General features: G+C 34.9%; 1 protein-coding gene across 2 annotated transcripts; it reads right to left on the bottom strand.

Annotated features, from left to right (window-relative positions):
- Window positions 1-694: 694 nt before the first annotated feature.
- On the bottom strand, window positions 695-17718 carry TRAPPC1 (Trafficking protein particle complex subunit 1). 2 transcript variants are annotated; one of them, XM_051214530.1, is made up of 10 exons: window positions 17680-17718; window positions 17398-17649; window positions 13918-14754; window positions 10681-10746; window positions 6361-6793; window positions 4818-5074; window positions 3732-3818; window positions 3200-3602; window positions 2672-3074; window positions 695-1300 (listed from the first exon to the last, which is right to left on the bottom strand). In XM_051214530.1, exon 3 carries the CDS (start codon window positions 14752-14754, stop codon window positions 14329-14331), a length of 426 nt encoding a protein of 141 aa, XP_051067719.1. In that variant the 5' UTR covers window positions 17398-17649; window positions 17680-17718; the 3' UTR covers window positions 695-1300; window positions 2672-3074; window positions 3200-3602; window positions 3732-3818; window positions 4818-5074; window positions 6361-6793; window positions 10681-10746; window positions 13918-14328. Both variants share the same exon structure in this region, with proteins under 2 accessions (XP_051067719.1, XP_051067718.1).
- Between the last annotated feature and the right edge of the window lie 1704 nt (window positions 17719-19422).

Genomic DNA, 19422 nt, shown 5'->3' with positions numbered 1-19422 from the left:
ACAGCCCCTTAGGATTGATCGTATTTCAGAGCTAACGCCCATGACTGAAGAAGAAAAATCTACTGGCATGTAATAAAGTCTCAAAAGGAAAATATTAGGAACACTTTGTGAATCGGAAATGAAACAGAACAATTTTGCACAACTATCAACAAAAACGAACAGTTAGATTTTATCGAAGTAAACCTGAATTCAATTAAGGCAGTTCGTCCTGTTCTACTTTACGGATGCAAGACATGGTCATTAACGGTAGAAGATATTCGTAAGCTACTATTATTTGACCACAGATGACTTAGAAATACTCCCAGCATCTGCTGGGATCACCGAGTAAGTAATAGTGAGGTTAGATGTAGAGTATAATGGAATGGTGGTAAATCAGTTGATGAGGTTGTGAATTTTCATCGACTGGGATGGTTGGGCCACGTATTACGTATGCCTGAACAGCGATTACCACGATGTGCAATGCTGGAGATGGTTGGAAGAAAGTTAGGGGTGGCCAAACCAAAAAGTGGCGTCAGTGCTTGAAGTCACTAACCTCTAGTCTTAGCCATGTTGGTACATGCAGACTACCTTGTTGGGGTCCGCGTGATTATCGTAACCGATGGTTGGAGACCGAGTGACCTGCCTCAAAATTGATCACAATCGTGTAGGTGTATACACTCTTTGTCTTCCCTTAAACCGCGAGATTAAAATTATATATAACTGATCTGTTTATATTGAAAACAATCTGTTTTACTAACAAAACATTCCATAAATACATATTTACACCCTTATAAGTAATAAATATAAAGTCAATCTGTTCGCAGACAAGTAATAACAAAATGAATAGTAGAGATAATAATAATAATAATAATGATGATCAAATAAACATTGAAGACAATAGTAATAGATTGACTTGACCATTCCTAGTGAAAATATTTTAGACAACTAATAACGACACAGTAACGTGAAGAAAATGAGATAAAGAGAAAATTACTACTTTGAAAAAAAACGAAAATTAGTTATTGTCATTATGAAAACATGAGTAGACAGGTAGTTGATATCTTACATATGTGTAAAGTGTATTTACAAAGTGTAAAAGGTATAGCCATACACATATGACATCATATCATGAAATAGAAAACCACCATAATACTGAAGTCGACGAATTATTGCAGTAAAAGAATAGATTTCAAAGATTTATATACTAAACATTTCCAATGTGAATTTGCCAAGCTAATAAGAGACCGTCAAAACCAGTTGAGAAGAGATTGTGAACACCTTCATTTGCCCATGCAACACAAGTTACCATACGAGAATGACCCTGTACATCAAGAAATGTTTTAAACACAAAATATTAATAATTAGAACAAAGTTCGAAATATCGTTTTTATTCTATAATATTTTTGTAGCCACTTGATAAATGAATGTTTGTAAAATTATATGTCAGTTGAGATTTCAAAATGCTATTTTTACGAAGAATGATCAAAATATCAACAATATTACTAAAACAATACTCAAATAAAAATATGTGCATAATACAACAAATATATGATAAACTAGGCAACATAACTAATCATTTTATTTGATTGATCAAACTTGAACAAATATAATGGACCTCGAATATATTAACCACTCGTTAGTTTAATAAAAATCCTAGAAGTATTGATTTTTAAACATGACATTAGAGAAATTACTTGCTTTCATTTTCAAAAGTGCTTAAAAAGTGACTACTAATATTTATCATAATCTATTCCGTTGACTCTAAATAATATACTGAATCCCTCAGACATAAACTACTTGTGAATTCATTTAGCACTATTAATCCATACTATGCTAACTACCATTAGAGTCAGACTAACACTTAGACGAGTCTTTTAGAGCCTCAGTTCAGAGAATATACTTTCCCCAGACAATTACATATGTTTGACCACTGATTGGACCAATGCGTCATACTATCTGACAGAAGTAGGTTAGAAAGAGGTTAAACGTGGCCAGACCAAAAAATGGCATTAATACATAAAGACACTAACTGACGATCTGGGCTATGTCGATAAGTGGAGATTTCTCGGTTAAGACCTATGGTACTCGTAATTAACAGTTTTTTGGTTAGGCAACATGGGGCAAAATTAATCATAATGGTTCACCTAAAATCATCTGCTACATTTCTCTAAATCTCGAGTTAATCCATTTCTGATACTTTATTCATCGATCTGGTTCTCTTAAAATGTGCTTCACGATGTCCAGACTTCAATTGTTTTCGATGGTATTTCTAATCTTATGGTTTTCACCTTTTTGATTTCTTCTTGCTGTACTGATTTAAAGTGTAGCGAATTGGATCGACTAACATTAGTGTTAGGTTTTATGTTGAAGACAGCTGACAAGGAAAATTACTTCCAACTTACTGCATTCATTTCACACTTATTAAAAAGGGATAGGATTTAAAACAATTTAACTGATATCAGTTTAAAAAAATACATGATAACTGTAGTCCGTTAACTGGAAACACTATATAAGACGAAACTTTTCAAAAGATTCATATCCTCGAAATTTTGCAGTGAAAACAATAAGAATAACAACATAACACAAGAAATTAGCTGAAAAAGCTATAGTAACAAAATTTAGAAGGAAATTTCAAACGCTAATTAATAAAAGGAATACTACTCCTTCGTAAACGCAAATAATCGAAACTCACATGTGACGATCTAGTTAACCGACCAATTCTGTTGCCATTTACATCAAGTAGCTTTATTCCTCGATTGACCAGCGGTAGAGCAATATACTTGGGGTAACTGGAAGGACAAGGATTATGAACTGAAGTACTTAACACAGACCCATGTTGAGCAGCTTGAGATGGAGCTTCACTGGAAGACGATCCAATTACAGTTGGAGCAGGATTAATTGTTTCTGTTGGCTGATATGATACACTTGGTCCATAACCAGACAAGCCCAAGCGATTGATTGCTGCATCGGTTCTAATGCTAACAACTGGACCACGGCTTTGTCTCAAGTCCCAAATACGACAAAACCTATCAGCACCAGCGCTTATAAGACGTTCAGGAGAACCGGGTGCCAGAAATTGTGTGGTTGAAACTGTTCTGTTGTTTTATAAAGAGTATGAAAATATGAAAAGAAAATCAAAAAACATAAACATAAAAAATGAAGTCAAGTAAATTAGATCAACGAAACAGAGTATGTATTTGAAATATGAAAGATAACTTACTGACTATGGGCCTGTTGAACATGAACCCGCATTCCTGGTTGACGAAAATCCCACAAACGAAATGTACAATCCCTTGACGACGTGACAACAACAGGAAACCCACCTGGTTCACAACGTACATCTGTCAAATGATCATCATGTCCCGTAAGTGATTCTAGCTCTTGTCCAGTTGCAAGATCATATGTTCTACCTAGACGATCCCACGATGCTGTCACTAACTGTTCTCGTCCGTAAACAAAATCAGCAGCAGATAAAGGTGATGAGTCGATAACATTGCATCCTGAAGCACCAGTAGAGTTCCAAACTGTACCAGATGATGATAAATATAAGTTTGCAGACTGAAATATTGCGTGAGGATGTCGAACAGCGATAGGTGGGATAGCGGCAATGCGAACTGGAGGATCTTTACCATTAAATGATCAGAACAACAAAAAATATTTAAATTCAATTAACGAAGAAAAAAGTAATTTTATGCAATACACTTGAATGAGGTTAAAAATAGAACAAAAATAAGATTAGTTATTAGATTTACCTTCTTCTGTAGAACCAACTAATAAATTCATCGTTTCATCTGAATCATACGAACCAACCGGATCAATCCCTGACTTGATAGCAGTTCCTACATTTTAAAAGATAGATAGAAAAGGATATTACATTATCTAAAATGTGCAAATTGAATATCTCAAAAACTGAGTAGCTGAACAGCTTAAGCCTATAGCTAAAAGTTGTTTAGTTGGTAGAGTCTAGACATTATTTGAACTTACCAACTAGAAACGAACGTAGATTAGAATGTTACAGCCCTCTGACGATAAGATCAATCCATACGGTACGAAGCTTTTTGGAGCATAAAGTTCTAAACTACTCATAAAAGTAACAGTAGTGTCAAGTCTTAAGACTAATTTGACTGGTTGCTACAGTCAAAAAATGCACACGTCCCCAAGACAGCCAACACAGATAATGGACATTTAGGATATTTTGTTTTTTCTCAAGTCAGTCATGCTACAAAAATTATGCCCAAAATTCAAGTTATATTATCAGTGTTTCAAATACGGGAAATCTTAGTCTTAATCTACAAAAATTTAGCGTAGCAATGAATCTGTACACGTCGAAGTATTACGCTGGAAGGAACAATAAACTTGAAGTGCGAATAATACAAGTAAGCAAAACTATCACGTTACTTATCATGAAAACTAAAGTAGCCAGATAATTACGTGAACTGGCTGACCACCTTTAAATAACGTTATAACTGTCAAAATAAAACATTTAGGATATGTACCACAAATATCCAAACAATATTTATTAAGTTCATCTAAGTAGCTGCATATTTGAAGTAGATTAAACGATCTGTGGGCTGAATTAGTTTGAGAATATCATTATTAACTTTCGCTTCAAATGTAGCAATAAATAAGATCATCAAGAAAGACGTACTTGGGTATGATATTTGTGAAGGAATGAAAGAAGTCCACTTCTGTCTAGAGTTGACATTCATTAAGTTGGTTAAACAATCAAAGTCTCCCAAGAGCACCACAAAACTATTACACAGTAACACTAAATTTCTTATTATCACTTAGTTATTGTTTAGCGTAAAAAAGATTCCAACTATAAAAATATCACGAACCTGAAATTGTACTCATTCCCGAACCCATAGGACTTGTTCCAGCAGTTTCTGAAGCAAGAGCCGAGGCAACGGCATCCAATGCAGCTCCTGATGTGTTTCCACTTGTAAGTGAAGTTGCAGCTTTAGTTATTAAATCAAATGGCAAACGAATAAGGTGGGCAGTTCCATCTCCACTAGATGTTAACATTAAACTGTCTTTATTTCGAAATCGAACAGAGTTTACTGAACCTGAATGACCCATATAGACTAATAAACAACTAAAATAAATAATTTTTTAAAAATGGAGAGAAAAATTTCGTTATAAGATCACATAAATGTTTGTAAGAAAGGGATGAATATATTTATATAGAGTTATCAGAGTCATGATGATGAAACCCTACTACAATGTTGTTCGAATAAAAAGTGGAAGTTAATACCTGAAACTGGGGTGATTTTTGTCATAATGATTAAGCTAAAAATATTATCTATATGCAAAGATTAAAGCACATGAAATGACCTTTCAATGTATATCTAGCATCTGAATATTAAATGACTAATTAAACAAGTGACACCATAGAATAAATGTAAAATATTTTCACATATCTGAGTGCATATACTAAAATTATACATAAAATTCGGAAACACTAGTGACCTTACGTTCTATTAAGTATCTATACTTAGTGATTAGATATTCGTACATAATCTTAAGATCAAATACAAAACAGAATTGTCAGTTTAGGGTTGGGGAGGTTATCGGATTTCATTAAGATCACGAATCAACCTATGATAACCAGTAAAAGTATGAAAGCACTGTGCAGCCATTTCCTTCTACTATGGGGCTCCTCAACAGTGTGCATTCACGACCCCGTAACCGAGAAGAGAACCCAGAACCATTCCGAGTGTGAAAAGGATATCCAGCGAGACCGATGAAAGATGGTTGGGCAATATCATGGATTGATTGAAGCTAGAATTGTGCATCATTAGGTATTGCTAAGTGGTTCTTCCACAAGGTCGAAGGTTTCAGGTTTGATTCCTAGTTGTGGGGTCGTGGATGACCACTACTGAGGAGCCCCATAATAAAATACACTAATATAAGAAGTAACTTAAACAATGAACGATTCAGGACATATTGTATATATATATGCCACATTAACTTGATCAATGATATCCATCAACTTGTTAATATTTACATTTGAAAACTTAAATTTCTAATTGATTTAACTGTTTGTTTACGCACTTGTTAACTTGTGCATAATTCTAAAAATGAACGTTATTTCTTTCGACTAACCCATGAATCATATTCGATCAAATTCAGGCTAATGTATTTCTAAACTCAAACTTGGGACCGATTTGTATTGTCGAAGGATTCGATAATGAAATAGACATAAGTAGAAAAGTCTCAGTTCTCCACCCAATTATATAGTAACATGCGCTATACATCTATAAACAATACCATACAACACAAATTCAAAATTGCAAAGCAACAATGATAGGAATACTATTAAATGATCAATGTGTACAATAGATGTATTTAAAGTTAAATATAATCACCATATCTTATTACTTTAATTGACCATCGTTAATCCAAAGACGAGCAGTATTGTCAGCAGATGCAGTCGCAATAAACCTCCTGAATGAAGTAACCTCCCATATACCATCTCGATGTCCAGCCACTCGATTCATCAACTGGAAATTTCCATTGTGTCCTGAAAAGCTTCCAGCAAAAATGGCTGTCCCATGTCCAGTTGTGCTACCACCACTAGGCAAAGCAATATTCCCTGAATAATTTAACGAACTATTGACGGCAACAGAAAGAGTATTTGAAGTTACACCAACACAAGTTGTAGTTGTTATTCCTGGTTGGGTAACCGAATATGTGCATCCTTGACCTATATTACTGGAAGAATGACCTGTAGATTGACGAAGACTTGAAACTAGACGAGATGTGGATTGTTTATATTGTTGTTTGATACGCTGTGACAGCATACTTGCCCCCACTACGTAAGAAGTGGACAAAAGTATTAACATGAAGTTTTAAAAATTAACGACTGAAACTACAAACAATCTTTGAAAAAGGGAATAAATCTTCTGACATAAAAGTGAATCTTCGACAAACAAAACTATAGATCTACAAGATTTATATCTAAAAAAGGTTTGATGAAATTAGCAATTCTAACGTATATTCACTGAACCTTTACCTATTTTTACCGTAGTGTAAATGTTTGCATGCTAAACCACCATAAATTACGGCGATCTTGTGAGCAACAAGAGGGACATTACTGGTGAATATTTTAGTCTTTTACTATTTTATTCAAGGTTAGACGTTTATCAAAAGCTTACTGTGTTTGTAACTTGACAGTCGATCAACATATTTACGAAGACTTTATATACTGACTACTAGGGTAAAAGAACAAATGGATGAAATTTCAAAGCGTAAGTTACCAAAACAAAAGACTGGAATGCATACTCAACCAGAGATGAAACTACTTTCCAGTATAACTATTCATATTTACAATCATTAAGAAAAAATGGTACATGAATTGTCGAGGAAGATAAAGTTTACTGTTCTCCGAAATTTCGATCAAATATATCACCTAGTTTGACAATGAATGGCTTCATGGTTAAGCATCAATCTAATATATTTTTAAATTAATGATACGCCAATTCACTTAAGTAATTTATTACTCTAATAATTTACAAGGTACTTGGGCGCGAGTCACACTCGAAATATGAGGTCTAATGACACTATTCGGCTGCCCAAACCGACATAATAAAAAGCCTACTTAACTACCATGAGAAGTAGAGAAATGAAAGAAGATACTTAATGGATTTATTTCGAAAAAATAGCTATCTACAAAATTTCACCAAAGAATCTTTATGGAACCGACGGTTAACACACAACCAACAACAAAGATCAGCGGACGAATAGTTTTACACTACATTAAGAACATCTCTGGGACCAATAACAGATTATTAAGACGACTAAGAATAAGTGTAGCCCATATGCAAATAAAATTGCTGCAAACAATTTTATGCAAACTGTTATATCCTTAACTTATACGATTACCACGAATATGATTGCCAAATTTAGATACGCAGACTTATACGACCAACAAATGACACATGCACCTGAACGAACGGCCTAGAGCCCCGATTGATCCTTTTCCTTGCCTGTTAAGTCCAGAACACATCTCAGCCACCGCGATATAAATCATATATTTCAAACATAATCGGTTTATATACGAGCCAAACAGACCACATCACACCAGAAATAGAAAATAACATTTGCACAAGACCAAGCCAAAATGTGACTATGACTGTGAGAAACTGTGATTAATAAACTAGGCATAACTTAAGAATAGTGAATTGTATGATAAGTCTGTGGGTCAAAATAAAGCTTATAATAAGAGGAATACGAATATACGTGGTTTAGTTACTTAACAACTATACAATAAAAATACATGTATAGTATTAGTTTATAAGTAGATCGCAACATTTACCATTCATTATTCTCGTCGGGATATAACACAAACCAAAGGACATAACGACCAACTGAAACAAGCCAGAGATCATATACAAGATAAATTGCTACAACTGTGACAAACATTATGTAGGACGAAGTGGCTGTCCTCTGCGTCTACGTCTATACGAACACCAGTTATTTGTTAAACGATGCAACATAGTTTCGCTGTTATCAATTGACGTGTGGGCGAAGACGATAATGATTGGTTGTTTGCTTAGTCAGAGTTGTAGATAGTCTGACAGGTGCTAGATGAGTTACATATTCTCTTACCCTTATTATTACTGTATTGTTGTTGGGTTGTGTAGAGCTGTTGTCGGCTTTGGGCGTGGAAATATATTTACGTTTTAGTCAGGCTAATCACGTGTTCTTGATCTGAGTTGTGTTGAAGCTCTGTGGAATAGACACTGAGAGGGAATCTAATGTAGATACTCGTCTAAAGCAAATTAAAGTCCAATCCGTGTACACGTGGAAAACGTAACGTTATAACATCAATGTATGTAGATAACTGTGAACATGAGTTCGATCAAGAGAACGTTAAAGTATTTGATAAAGGAAATATTAGAAAAACAAGGGGATTTTTGAAAGCTTGGCACTCCAACCAAGCATCAATCAGCAGACAAATCGAAATTAGCCAAATCTATCAGTCAATAAGAAGTTATCAACAACCATAAAGTCATATTTCAGATCAGAAGAGAAAAAAGTTAAAGAAAACAGACAAAAGATTATAGTTATAGATAACAAGTAATCAAATTTTCAGATCGACATAGAGAAATTCTAATAGCTCATTTCTCTTTGAAGTATGTGTCAATGTTGATCAGAAGAACAATGAAAGCTTAACAAACCAGTCCACCGGGCTTATAGACAACAACACATTCAATAGATGGTTATATTTATTACTAATATACAGGAAACCTACTTACTAATAAGTGAAAAAATGTAACATTCTAAAAAATTATATGAAAGAACAAAGCATACAAGATACGTTCTGAATATTTATATAGAAAATATTTCATTTAAATAGGAATTTATTGGAACCCAACTAACTACAGAACGACGAGGTTCAGTAACAGTAAAACTGTGCATTCACAATCTGAACAAAACATTCTGTGCTTCCCCATTACGTTTTAACGCCTTCCGTACAACATGCAAAATATGAAGGACACAAATGTTTTAAACTCAACTAGTAGTAAATTTATAGCATGACGGTTATCTCATACACATATTTTGAAGGTCGTTAAGAAACGGTAGTCTTACTCAACAATGATAAGACACACTCTGTTTACCGTATATTTTTAAGAAATTTAATCTATTGTGTGATCAGAATGTAACCCTCAACCCCGAAATCTGGTGTTTGTCTGGGTCATGTTATTTATTTATTCATTTGAACACAAATATTGGTAGAAAGGGGCACCGAATACATATGTGCCACACAAGTCACTTGATTTGTGTGAGGGCTGTGATACTGCCCGGGTTCCAAAACCGAAGCAGGTAGTTTTCTCAGAGGACACACCCAGAGCCCTTGACTTAAAGGTCTGATTCACAAAGCAACGGAACGACGTAATGAGATGCAGTCCTATGGTAGCCAGTGATCAACACTTGGTTCATACGCCATTTTTTCCTTCAGGATACTGGAGCCCATGTACACCATTGGTTTGGAATCAGGGTTTCCCAGTTCCCCTAGGTGGGCCATCCGTGTCCACCAACCCGGTTAAAGCGCCGGACATTCCCTTTTCGTCCTCACAATTTCGTAAACAACATCCCCGCCGTGAGAAGGCGGTAAGTAGGACTTCCCTGGCAGTGGCTCTATACGCGTGGCCATGTGAGAGCATTTCGAGAGGAAGAGCTAACTCTCTCCACCCTCGGCCGTACCAGAGCATTTGGGTCACGTATCTTGTAGGAAATTTAGTGCTTCGAAATTCCGTCGTAAGTTTAATTTTATGTTGGCCAGTATTCGCCGAACATAGAGCACAGGATTGTTTGGTGGACGCTGGTGTGAAAACTAGTAGACAAGAATGTTTTCAAAAGTGTTCCACATAAAACCTCAGACATTACGCTTGCCGCCAAAACTATACATAGTGTTACTGACACCACGACTCTTGCTTGTGGAGACTCAGACGACATAGAACAGTTCTCGGTACTCTTTAGTTGTATTTATTACTTCTATCTCAGTAACGGATTCAAATCAGGTCAAATGTTATTATCACGGGTCTGTTAGTCAGTGTTACTTTATGCAAACAATCGAAGGCTCTTATTTCATCAATGGATTTCTTTAAAGATAAAAATAAACACAACATAGTACAAGAAAGTATCCTCTTGGAAACTAATGGAACTATAAAGAATTTATCAAAATGTAAAACTTACATTTTTTTACCAAGGTTATTGTTTCTGAATGATCACCATCTTCAAATTTCTCCAAACGTTCTTGTACTTAAAAATTTAAAATAAAATTTACATAATAAGTGTGTTCCAACAGAATTATTTTTAATCGAAATCGATTCAGCTATAATCATAATAAAATATGAACTCCTGAATATATTGAGTTACTAAATAAGAGTAGAAAACGTACAAAAAAAGTAAGCCTTAATAAATAGCATTAATTAAGAAGTATATTTAAATATTTATATAAAATATGTTTCTATGTATACATATGTGTATGTTAATATTGTAACAAAAATGAGAAAAATAAAGGCAAAAAACTATGTATGGAAGACACAGAAACAATTTTTTTTAAAGCTAAGATTTAAAATTAGTTAATATATGAGAAATGTGTTCAGATTCATCCTAATAAAATAACAACTGATTTGATGAAAATTTTCTTATTTGTACTAAACAAGTAAACTTGAATAAATACTGTTTCTAGTTATGAAATTGTAAAATGTAAAATTCCAAAAAAAAATCCTACCGAATATAGAGTACTAAAACAAAATTGATTTTAAAAAGTTAAGAGATAAACTGTAAGAAAATCACTTTCCCTTTTTAATCTCATTCTGAATAAATTAAGTCTGTAAGATTAAACAGAGTACAAATAAGTCACCAAGATATTCACTGTTGAATAGAAAGAAAAATATATTTAATCGACAAAAAGTTAAATGTTACTTAAGTTTTTAAACATCTGATGAAAAGTTAAAATTAATGAACATTTTACAAATGTTTACAACACTCAGAATAATTCAATTCAAATGAGATGAAAATATGTGTAAGAAATATGAAATCATTTGAATAATAATAAACCGATCTGTTGATTTTTAAGCTAATTACAAAACTGGCCAAACAAATCCTACAAACATTTATGTAGAAATTCAAATATATGTAGAAATATTTGTTAGGACTTACTCCATAGCACTATTACCAACTTATTTTCCGATTACTACTTTAAAAATTTAACTCATTATCGAGAAAGACCCGAGTTCCTACGCTTTCACCAGAAATAAGGAATGTACTACTAATTCTTGGTGAAGTTTGGATGACAAAGTAAAAAAATTGATAAGGTAGCTGATCTTTAAACAGCCTAAATCGGTTAGGCTGTTTTACTCAAGTAAAGGTACTATCTAACTTGGATTAAAATAGCGATCAAACTTCGAGTAGAATAAAAGCAGCTTGTGTTGACAAACTGATATATGAGATAAACACAGGCTATCATTGATTGGCGAAGTCCAGATAGTCTGAAATCAACGATCGATAAATGATAACGATGTGGAACGAGTTTTTAAATCTATAAATCCCTCTTAATAATATCCCGTTTATTGACTTAAGCCCGATTTATTAAATTTAACATCTTGTCTTTATTGACTACTCTTACCCTTTTCTTTTAAGTGTTGTTACAAAAAGTAGCAATTTACAAACACTAAACAAAAATATGACAATAGGGTTCACACCCATACCTAACCTAACAACATGGTTTTCGATGATTGTGCTGACCACTCTACTAGCCAGTGAGCATATAGAAGTAGACGAGAAGTTCGTGTATCTAGGTAGCTGCATAAATGCTGGTGGTGGCGTGAATGATGAGATCAATACACATATAGTGAAAGCCAAAGCGGCCTATGCCAATCTGGGCCATCTTTGGCGCCTTCATGGTGTTAGTCTGGCTGTAAAAGGTCGGATCTACAACGCGTCGGTGAGAGCAGTTTTGCTCTATGCTTGTGAAACCTGGCCTCTCCGAGTTGAGGATGTTAGATGACTCTCTGTGTTTGATCATCGTTGTCTCCGAAGGATTGCTGACACCCAGTGGCAACTACATGTCAGTAATGCAGAGGTTCAGCATCGTGTGTTCGGGAGCAGAGACGATAATCCACTTGGTGTCACCATCTTGAAACATCAACTTCGGTGACTTGGACATGTTCTACGAATGTCGTCCGAGAGAATTCCACATCGTGCACTATTTGCTGACGGTGGGACTGGTTGGAAAAAGCGGAGAGGTGGTCAACGTATGACACGGTGTCGGGGTATGAAAGAAAGCTGCAACGGGCTGGGTTCTGTTGGTCCTTCACGACTCCCAGGCTGGGGTCAAGAGATGGTGCGACACAGTGGCTAGAGACGTTATCAGATATGGCTCAGAATAGAAACCAGTGGTGATCCTGCTGTAACGTTCTTTTACTTTCTTCATAGAAAAGTGATTGCATTTTCTTTAGCTGAAAGATTTCTTCTGGTTGTACCTTTCCGTTTCCCCCATTATTATTATTATTATTATTATTATTATTATTATTATTATTATTACACTGCCTTACACCAATCTGGTCGTTATTGTTCTTCTTTCCTTTCTTTTACGCTCCTTACCTTCCTCTTTTTTCTCTTCCCACTCTCATTAGTTTGTGTGGCGCATATATATTTGGTGCCCCCTTGTACCAATGTTTGCGATCAAATAATAATGATAATAATACTAGCCGGAGTTGCATATTAGCTCTAGAAGATTGGTGATCCAAAAGATATTTGAACAAACAAAGGAATCTTGATTGGTACGAGTACAAATCAGGAATTGGGTGCAACATATAAATCTATTTTGTATTACTATGCAACTAAAATTCATGGGAAGGGATATACAGCATAACACTAAACGACTTCTATTATTAGCAACATAAACTGAAGTAATTCAATATATGTGTAGATGGTATGTGAGAAAAATTGAAATTCTTTCATAATTAATTTTATAAATGTTATTCACTTAGATATATCGAAGATTAAAAGGTATGATTTATACAAATGTTTATTTTTTTGCAGAAATAAACCTATCTGGTAATGGTCTTAGTTTCTAAAGATTACTTTGTAGAAACGTTCAAATATGATTATTTCGACCAACAAATGATTTCATTCTTGACAACCGCCCGTAAGTAACGATATTAATTGACTTGATTATTAATAAATATCCGTCATCCCCGTAATAAACTTGCCAATTCAACAAAAATGTACCTAGATTATCAACTTAGATAATCGTTCAGAGCTTAAAAATGATAAGTTGTCTCACTTCTAAATACTAATAATCAAAACGTTACTACTAGATTCCATGTTATCTCTGGGACACTATGAAATATGTTCAAAAAATAATTTATGAAAAAAATGGAACACTACGCGTGAAATTAAAGATAAAACTGGTTTACATACATGCTAAGTTTTCGCTATATAACCTTCTATACTCTCGTTCAAATTCACGTTCGATTCTAGCAAAATGTTTATGAAGTCTTTGCCTGAATTCTCGAGGTAAAACGGATTCAACTGGACCAGTGTATTCACCCATTAAATGACCTGTTAAATAGTTATCCTCCTCGCCAACTCCACTTGATATGATAGAATTTGGGATAACATTTGTAATACATGTGGAAACAGGTGCATTTAATGTGTCAGTTACTATGACTTCTCCATCTGATGGATTTGTACGTACAGCTGTAAACATTGTGTGGCTAAACCCTCTTTTACAATCACAACACTATTACAACCTGTAAGAAGTAAATCATTGATTTAACGGAAACAGAAAAGGTGAAAATAGCTAAAATGAAACAACTGGAAAAAAGTTATTTATTTGTTAAATACAGGCAAACTCTGAACATATTGATCAAGTTTTTCAGAAAAGACCTGACTTTTAATAGGTCCTTCGGATTTAATTAACGGGTTTTGTGAAACGTATTTTGTATATATTTGAAATATCCCTTCAAGTTCATCATTCATTGGTGCACAAGAGTTGTCAGTGGTAAGAACAATTTTCATTAGTGTAGGGGTTTCGTAAAAATGAAGACGATATGTGTTAGTAACGTAAGAAAAACGATTAATTTCGTAGTCCAACGGTGAAATTTTTTGACAAAATCCTTTTAGACCAATTAACATACCACGCATCAACTTCAAGTCGTTATCAGATGGACATTCACCTTGCTTTGTTGGAGTCCATTCACGGTAAAATAGGTTATCACCATTTTTTCCATATATATATAAGTTATACACCGTCATCTAAAACAATAACAATGCTAAAATTAGCATTTGATATTCATCATTTTTGGCAATAAACACAAGTAGAAGGACCGGTAAAGACTCTAGACTGCTCGCATGGGTTTTATGCATCATTGGTCCGGTCGATAAATTACTGTTCTCTAATTGAGGGTATCATTACGTTATACAATAATACGGCACAAAACCACAAGACATAACACGAACTTTTCCCTATCCCAGCCAACATTACATGTTAAGTTCGGAAATGGTCGAGAATACGTGAAATACCTAACTACTTCATTAGATGACAAGTCTCCGTCTCATCAACCAGCTTATCAACTTTTCTTAATTAAGTAAATGATATATCGATAGCAGCCCTTCAGTTGCCATAGAAGAGAGGAATGTTAAGAATGAATTCAAGCAAAAAAGAAAAGCCAGTGATAGCGGGTTATCTTTGTAGGTCATTATGGATATTAACTAGCTCACTAGTCTGGCCGACTAGGGATATTAATTGGTATGGTTTAGCGTTAATTTCGTCTCGTCCAACTAGTCAATCACAATACTCGAAATAAAAACAAGATATCCTTGCACTTAACTCGGGAGGCATGATTTTCAAGATCATGGAATTTGTAATACGGTAGAAACTGTCCTCATGGTAGAGGGGAACAGCTGCGTCTGTGGAACGCGGCCATTAAGAGTAGAAGATATTTGCAAGCTACTATTATTTGACCACAAATGTCTTAGAAATACTGCCAGCATCTGCTGGGATCACCGAGTAAGTAATAGTGAGGTTAGATGTAGAATATTATGGAATGGTGGTAAATCAGTTGATGAGGTTGTGAATCTTCATCGACTGAGGTGGTTGGGTCACGTATTACGTGTTCCTGAACAGCGATTACCACGACGCACAATGCTGACTGGGGAGGCCAAACCAAAATGTGGCATCAGTTCTTGAGGTCACTAACTCCTGATCCGGGCCATGTTGGTAGGTGCAGACTACTTGGTTGGGGTCCGCGTGACTATCGTAACCAATGGTTGGAGACTCTGTGTGACATGGCTCAGAATCCATCACAATCGTGTAGGTGTATACACTCTTTGTCTTCACCTAAACCGTGAGATTAAAATTACCTTATACCTTTCTTTCTACGAACTAATTCCTTCTGTATTATATTCTTAAATGCAATCTTTATTTTATATATTAATAACACTGAAGTAACCACTAAGAAGTTGATGTTCATCTTGTTGTGTTAATGAGGTATGTTAACTTGAACTGATGCATACATGTGCGTGGTCCTACGTTGTAGCTGACTGACTGAAACCGACGCAAATGGTTTTGTGCTAAAAGGAAGATTTCAATTAGTAACTATTATAACTTTTGAAGCGGACAAGTTTATCATTAGTGAAAAATCAAAGTTCGTAGTTCACCAAAACCCAAATATCATCCAAACCGTCGTTATGTTTCATTTATTGATTTTTATTTATTTAAACACACAAACATTGCTACAAGAAGGTATCAAATATATATGTGCTACATTTCATCTTTCAGTTTGTGTGAGAGCTGGAACACTGTCCCTTCATTCTCCAATTCTTAAAATTTTCATTGTTATTGTATGGTGTATATGTATTTGGTGCCCCCTTTTACCAATGTTTGTGTTCAAATAACTGAATAAATTTCCCAATCTATCTAGTTAACATTTTATCCTTAAATATATGCGCCTCTTAACAAGTTATGTTCAAAATTGTTGCAGTGTATTTTATCACTGCCTAAATTAATTCAGATAAACTGTGTGCTGCATTATCCAAATTCATTAATTGGACTAATCTTTAAATTACCAATCATTGTTTATTTTTCCTTTCCAACCACCCTAAACTAAATTGACTGACATATGTAAACATTACTGACAAAAAAAATAAACTGTTGCATACAAATCTTTGGCTTTTGCAATTTTAGTAAATTTATAAAGATGCTTGCCAAATGAACTCTGTCATCAAAAGGGTACTTTGTTCACATTTTTGTCTGATTGTGTACACCGTTCATCGAGGCAACGTTCTATGAAGTGAATTAAGAAGCTTAGTATGCTTCATTACACTACACATTTTTCCAATTGGCACCACTTTTGCACATTATATTGGTAATTTTCGAATTTATATTGTTTAGTCATAAATTATGATTTTGCACTTTATTCAGAGTACCTTGACTACTACAAACTGTAACAAACAAATCAACCAATGTTACTGTATAACTATCACCTATAAATGCGATGACTGAACTTCTTCATGTTGTCTGAATACGTAATTCAGTGTAATTAAATATAAATTGTCAATAATCTTTCCTCATTATCCTGATTGACGTGGTACACAATTTTGATGTAATATACCGAATTATTCAGAAAAATTAAGTTTTGACACATCGATGAAACTTGTCGGTCACCATAATATATTTCTTCTTTTCAAGATTGTCTACTTATTCGTGGGTATTTGTCAATTATCAAATAATTGAATATTGAGTAGGTAAGGGTATAAACCAGCACTACTGAATAAACCTTAAAATTTCTAAAGAGAGGAGTGGACAATTATCATATGACCGTGGAGCTAGCGAAAATATAATTCTAACTGCGGAAATCCTATGGATTTATAAAGGAAAATGGGAACGTTTCTGCATACCAGGAAGTACCCCAACCCAAAAGCAAGTGACCTCAGTTTTAGTAGCCCAAAGCTTTCGAAAAATTCCAAGTAGGGTCTCCTTTAAATTTCCATGAAAATGGCAACTCTGGAATGTTCACAATCGGTTATTTAACATATCGTCCGTTATTAAGATACCTTGATTCACAACAGTCGTATATTACGCTGGCAAAAGACAGTATGAATTTTTAGCTACCCACTGTTCAAAAAACATGTATACTGACCGCAATATGCCTGAAATAAGAACATATTGTACAAACCTACCAAGTAACTCACACATTCAAAAGCTGGTAACGAATTGCTCTTCAACCTTCCATAAAACATTCAACCAACCGTTAGTCATTGGTAATAAGGACAGTAGCCAAACTAAACTGTGATGATTTCTGAGAGACGTTTTTTGTCAAAAATCCTGTGCCTGCTCAAACGTAAGATTGGCAAAATTTGTTTGGGTACAGTGTTCGTGTCGTCGACCGCTCGATGAGAAAAATGAAATCTAATAACTGATTCGTTCAGTCGAGATTTTTAGTCTTGCATGTGCAAAAAACAGTTTTTATTGGGTGGATATACTTAAATAAGATATGCGATATCTAAATAAAGATAATGTAGCGGTAAATAAATTCCCAGGATCAATAGCTCTGTAAGTCTTCGATATTTGTTAATGATCGCCTTAGTATAAAGGATGCGATTGGCATAATGGAAACAATTATTATCACAGCCAACTGTACCAGTGATTCTTTTACTGTACCTGTTTGATTAAGTGTACCAAAAAGCACTTCCGTTGTTTGTGAACTTGCACGAACTCTCGTACGCTCAGTAGTCTCGCTTGTGGATTTTTGTACCATCTCGGTATTATTTCGATACCACGAGATCTCCAACAAATACATCTTAACTACGACCTTTAAGTGCTTTCTGATATTTGGCCTACGGAGGTGCCTAACCTGGTAACTGACACGTGGTCTTCCTGTAGTGGTGATCATAGTCAACCGCGACACGACACCAACTACAAGTTTTTAGGAACTCACCTAGCTGAAGGCACTCGTTCATGTATTTGCATCAGATCACAATTGGGCACGCCATGCTACGTGTCACCTACGAGTAGTCAATTTAGATTATTTACTTCTCGATATGTCGACATTATATCAAATATATCTTCGAACCCCTTCGCTTCTAACCTCCGACTTTACCAAGTTGTCATATTCCGTTTATAAAAGGTGTAAATGGTTAAAGAGTTGTCAAACTCCGAATACTTATGGCATCTTTAGTCACTTCTCGTCCTAGAAATTGGAGAAATGTTTGCTTTTGGAATTTATTTACTACTACAGATTTAACTTTTTGGCATCAACTTCTTGACCATCAGACTATTTCAAATAGATTGGTTTGGGTTCCAAGCCTATCAAGGTCGCTGTATACAACCCTTCACATGCAACGTTATTTACGAAAAGGAGTAATGATAACATATGCGCGATCAACAATTCGTTAACGTAAAGTAAGAAACATGTGTGACTTAAGGTAGTACCCTGCGATGGGTCACCGTTTACGAGCTTCCGTACGGACAAAGTTTCACTAACTCTCACGCTCCGGTTTCAGCCCGCGAGAGACGTTCACCGTACAACTTGGAGATCTGAATGTGTCCCAGGTGAAACACCATAAAAACTCCACTGTCGAAACATATATATATATTTTTTATTCATAAGCAGACCTATATCTCGACCTATCACCAAGTCTGCTCCTGCCACTAATGGATTAGTTTGGCACAAAAATTCATTGGGAAAATCTTGCTGTTTGGGAGTCAAAAGATTACCTGATTCAATGCAGCCAGGCAAATTATCCAGAATAAAATTTCCAGTCTTTTAACTTCTATACTAGATAGACAACCAAGTCTAGTCAGGCGAGCCTTCTACTTCCTCCCGACCCTCCGAGAGTTGGGACTTGGAAGGATACATGCATATTATCCATATGAAAAAGGTCTACACCTACTCCATTTAATATGTCTGAGTCTTCATATAG

This window comes from Schistosoma haematobium, chromosome 2, assembly GCF_000699445.3.
Source record: "Schistosoma haematobium chromosome 2, whole genome shotgun sequence".
In the NCBI taxonomy this organism is placed as follows: domain Eukaryota; kingdom Metazoa; phylum Platyhelminthes; class Trematoda; order Strigeidida; family Schistosomatidae; genus Schistosoma; species Schistosoma haematobium.
The sequence above is the reverse complement of the archived record's forward strand: the minus strand, read 5'-3'. Positions and strand labels throughout refer to the sequence as shown.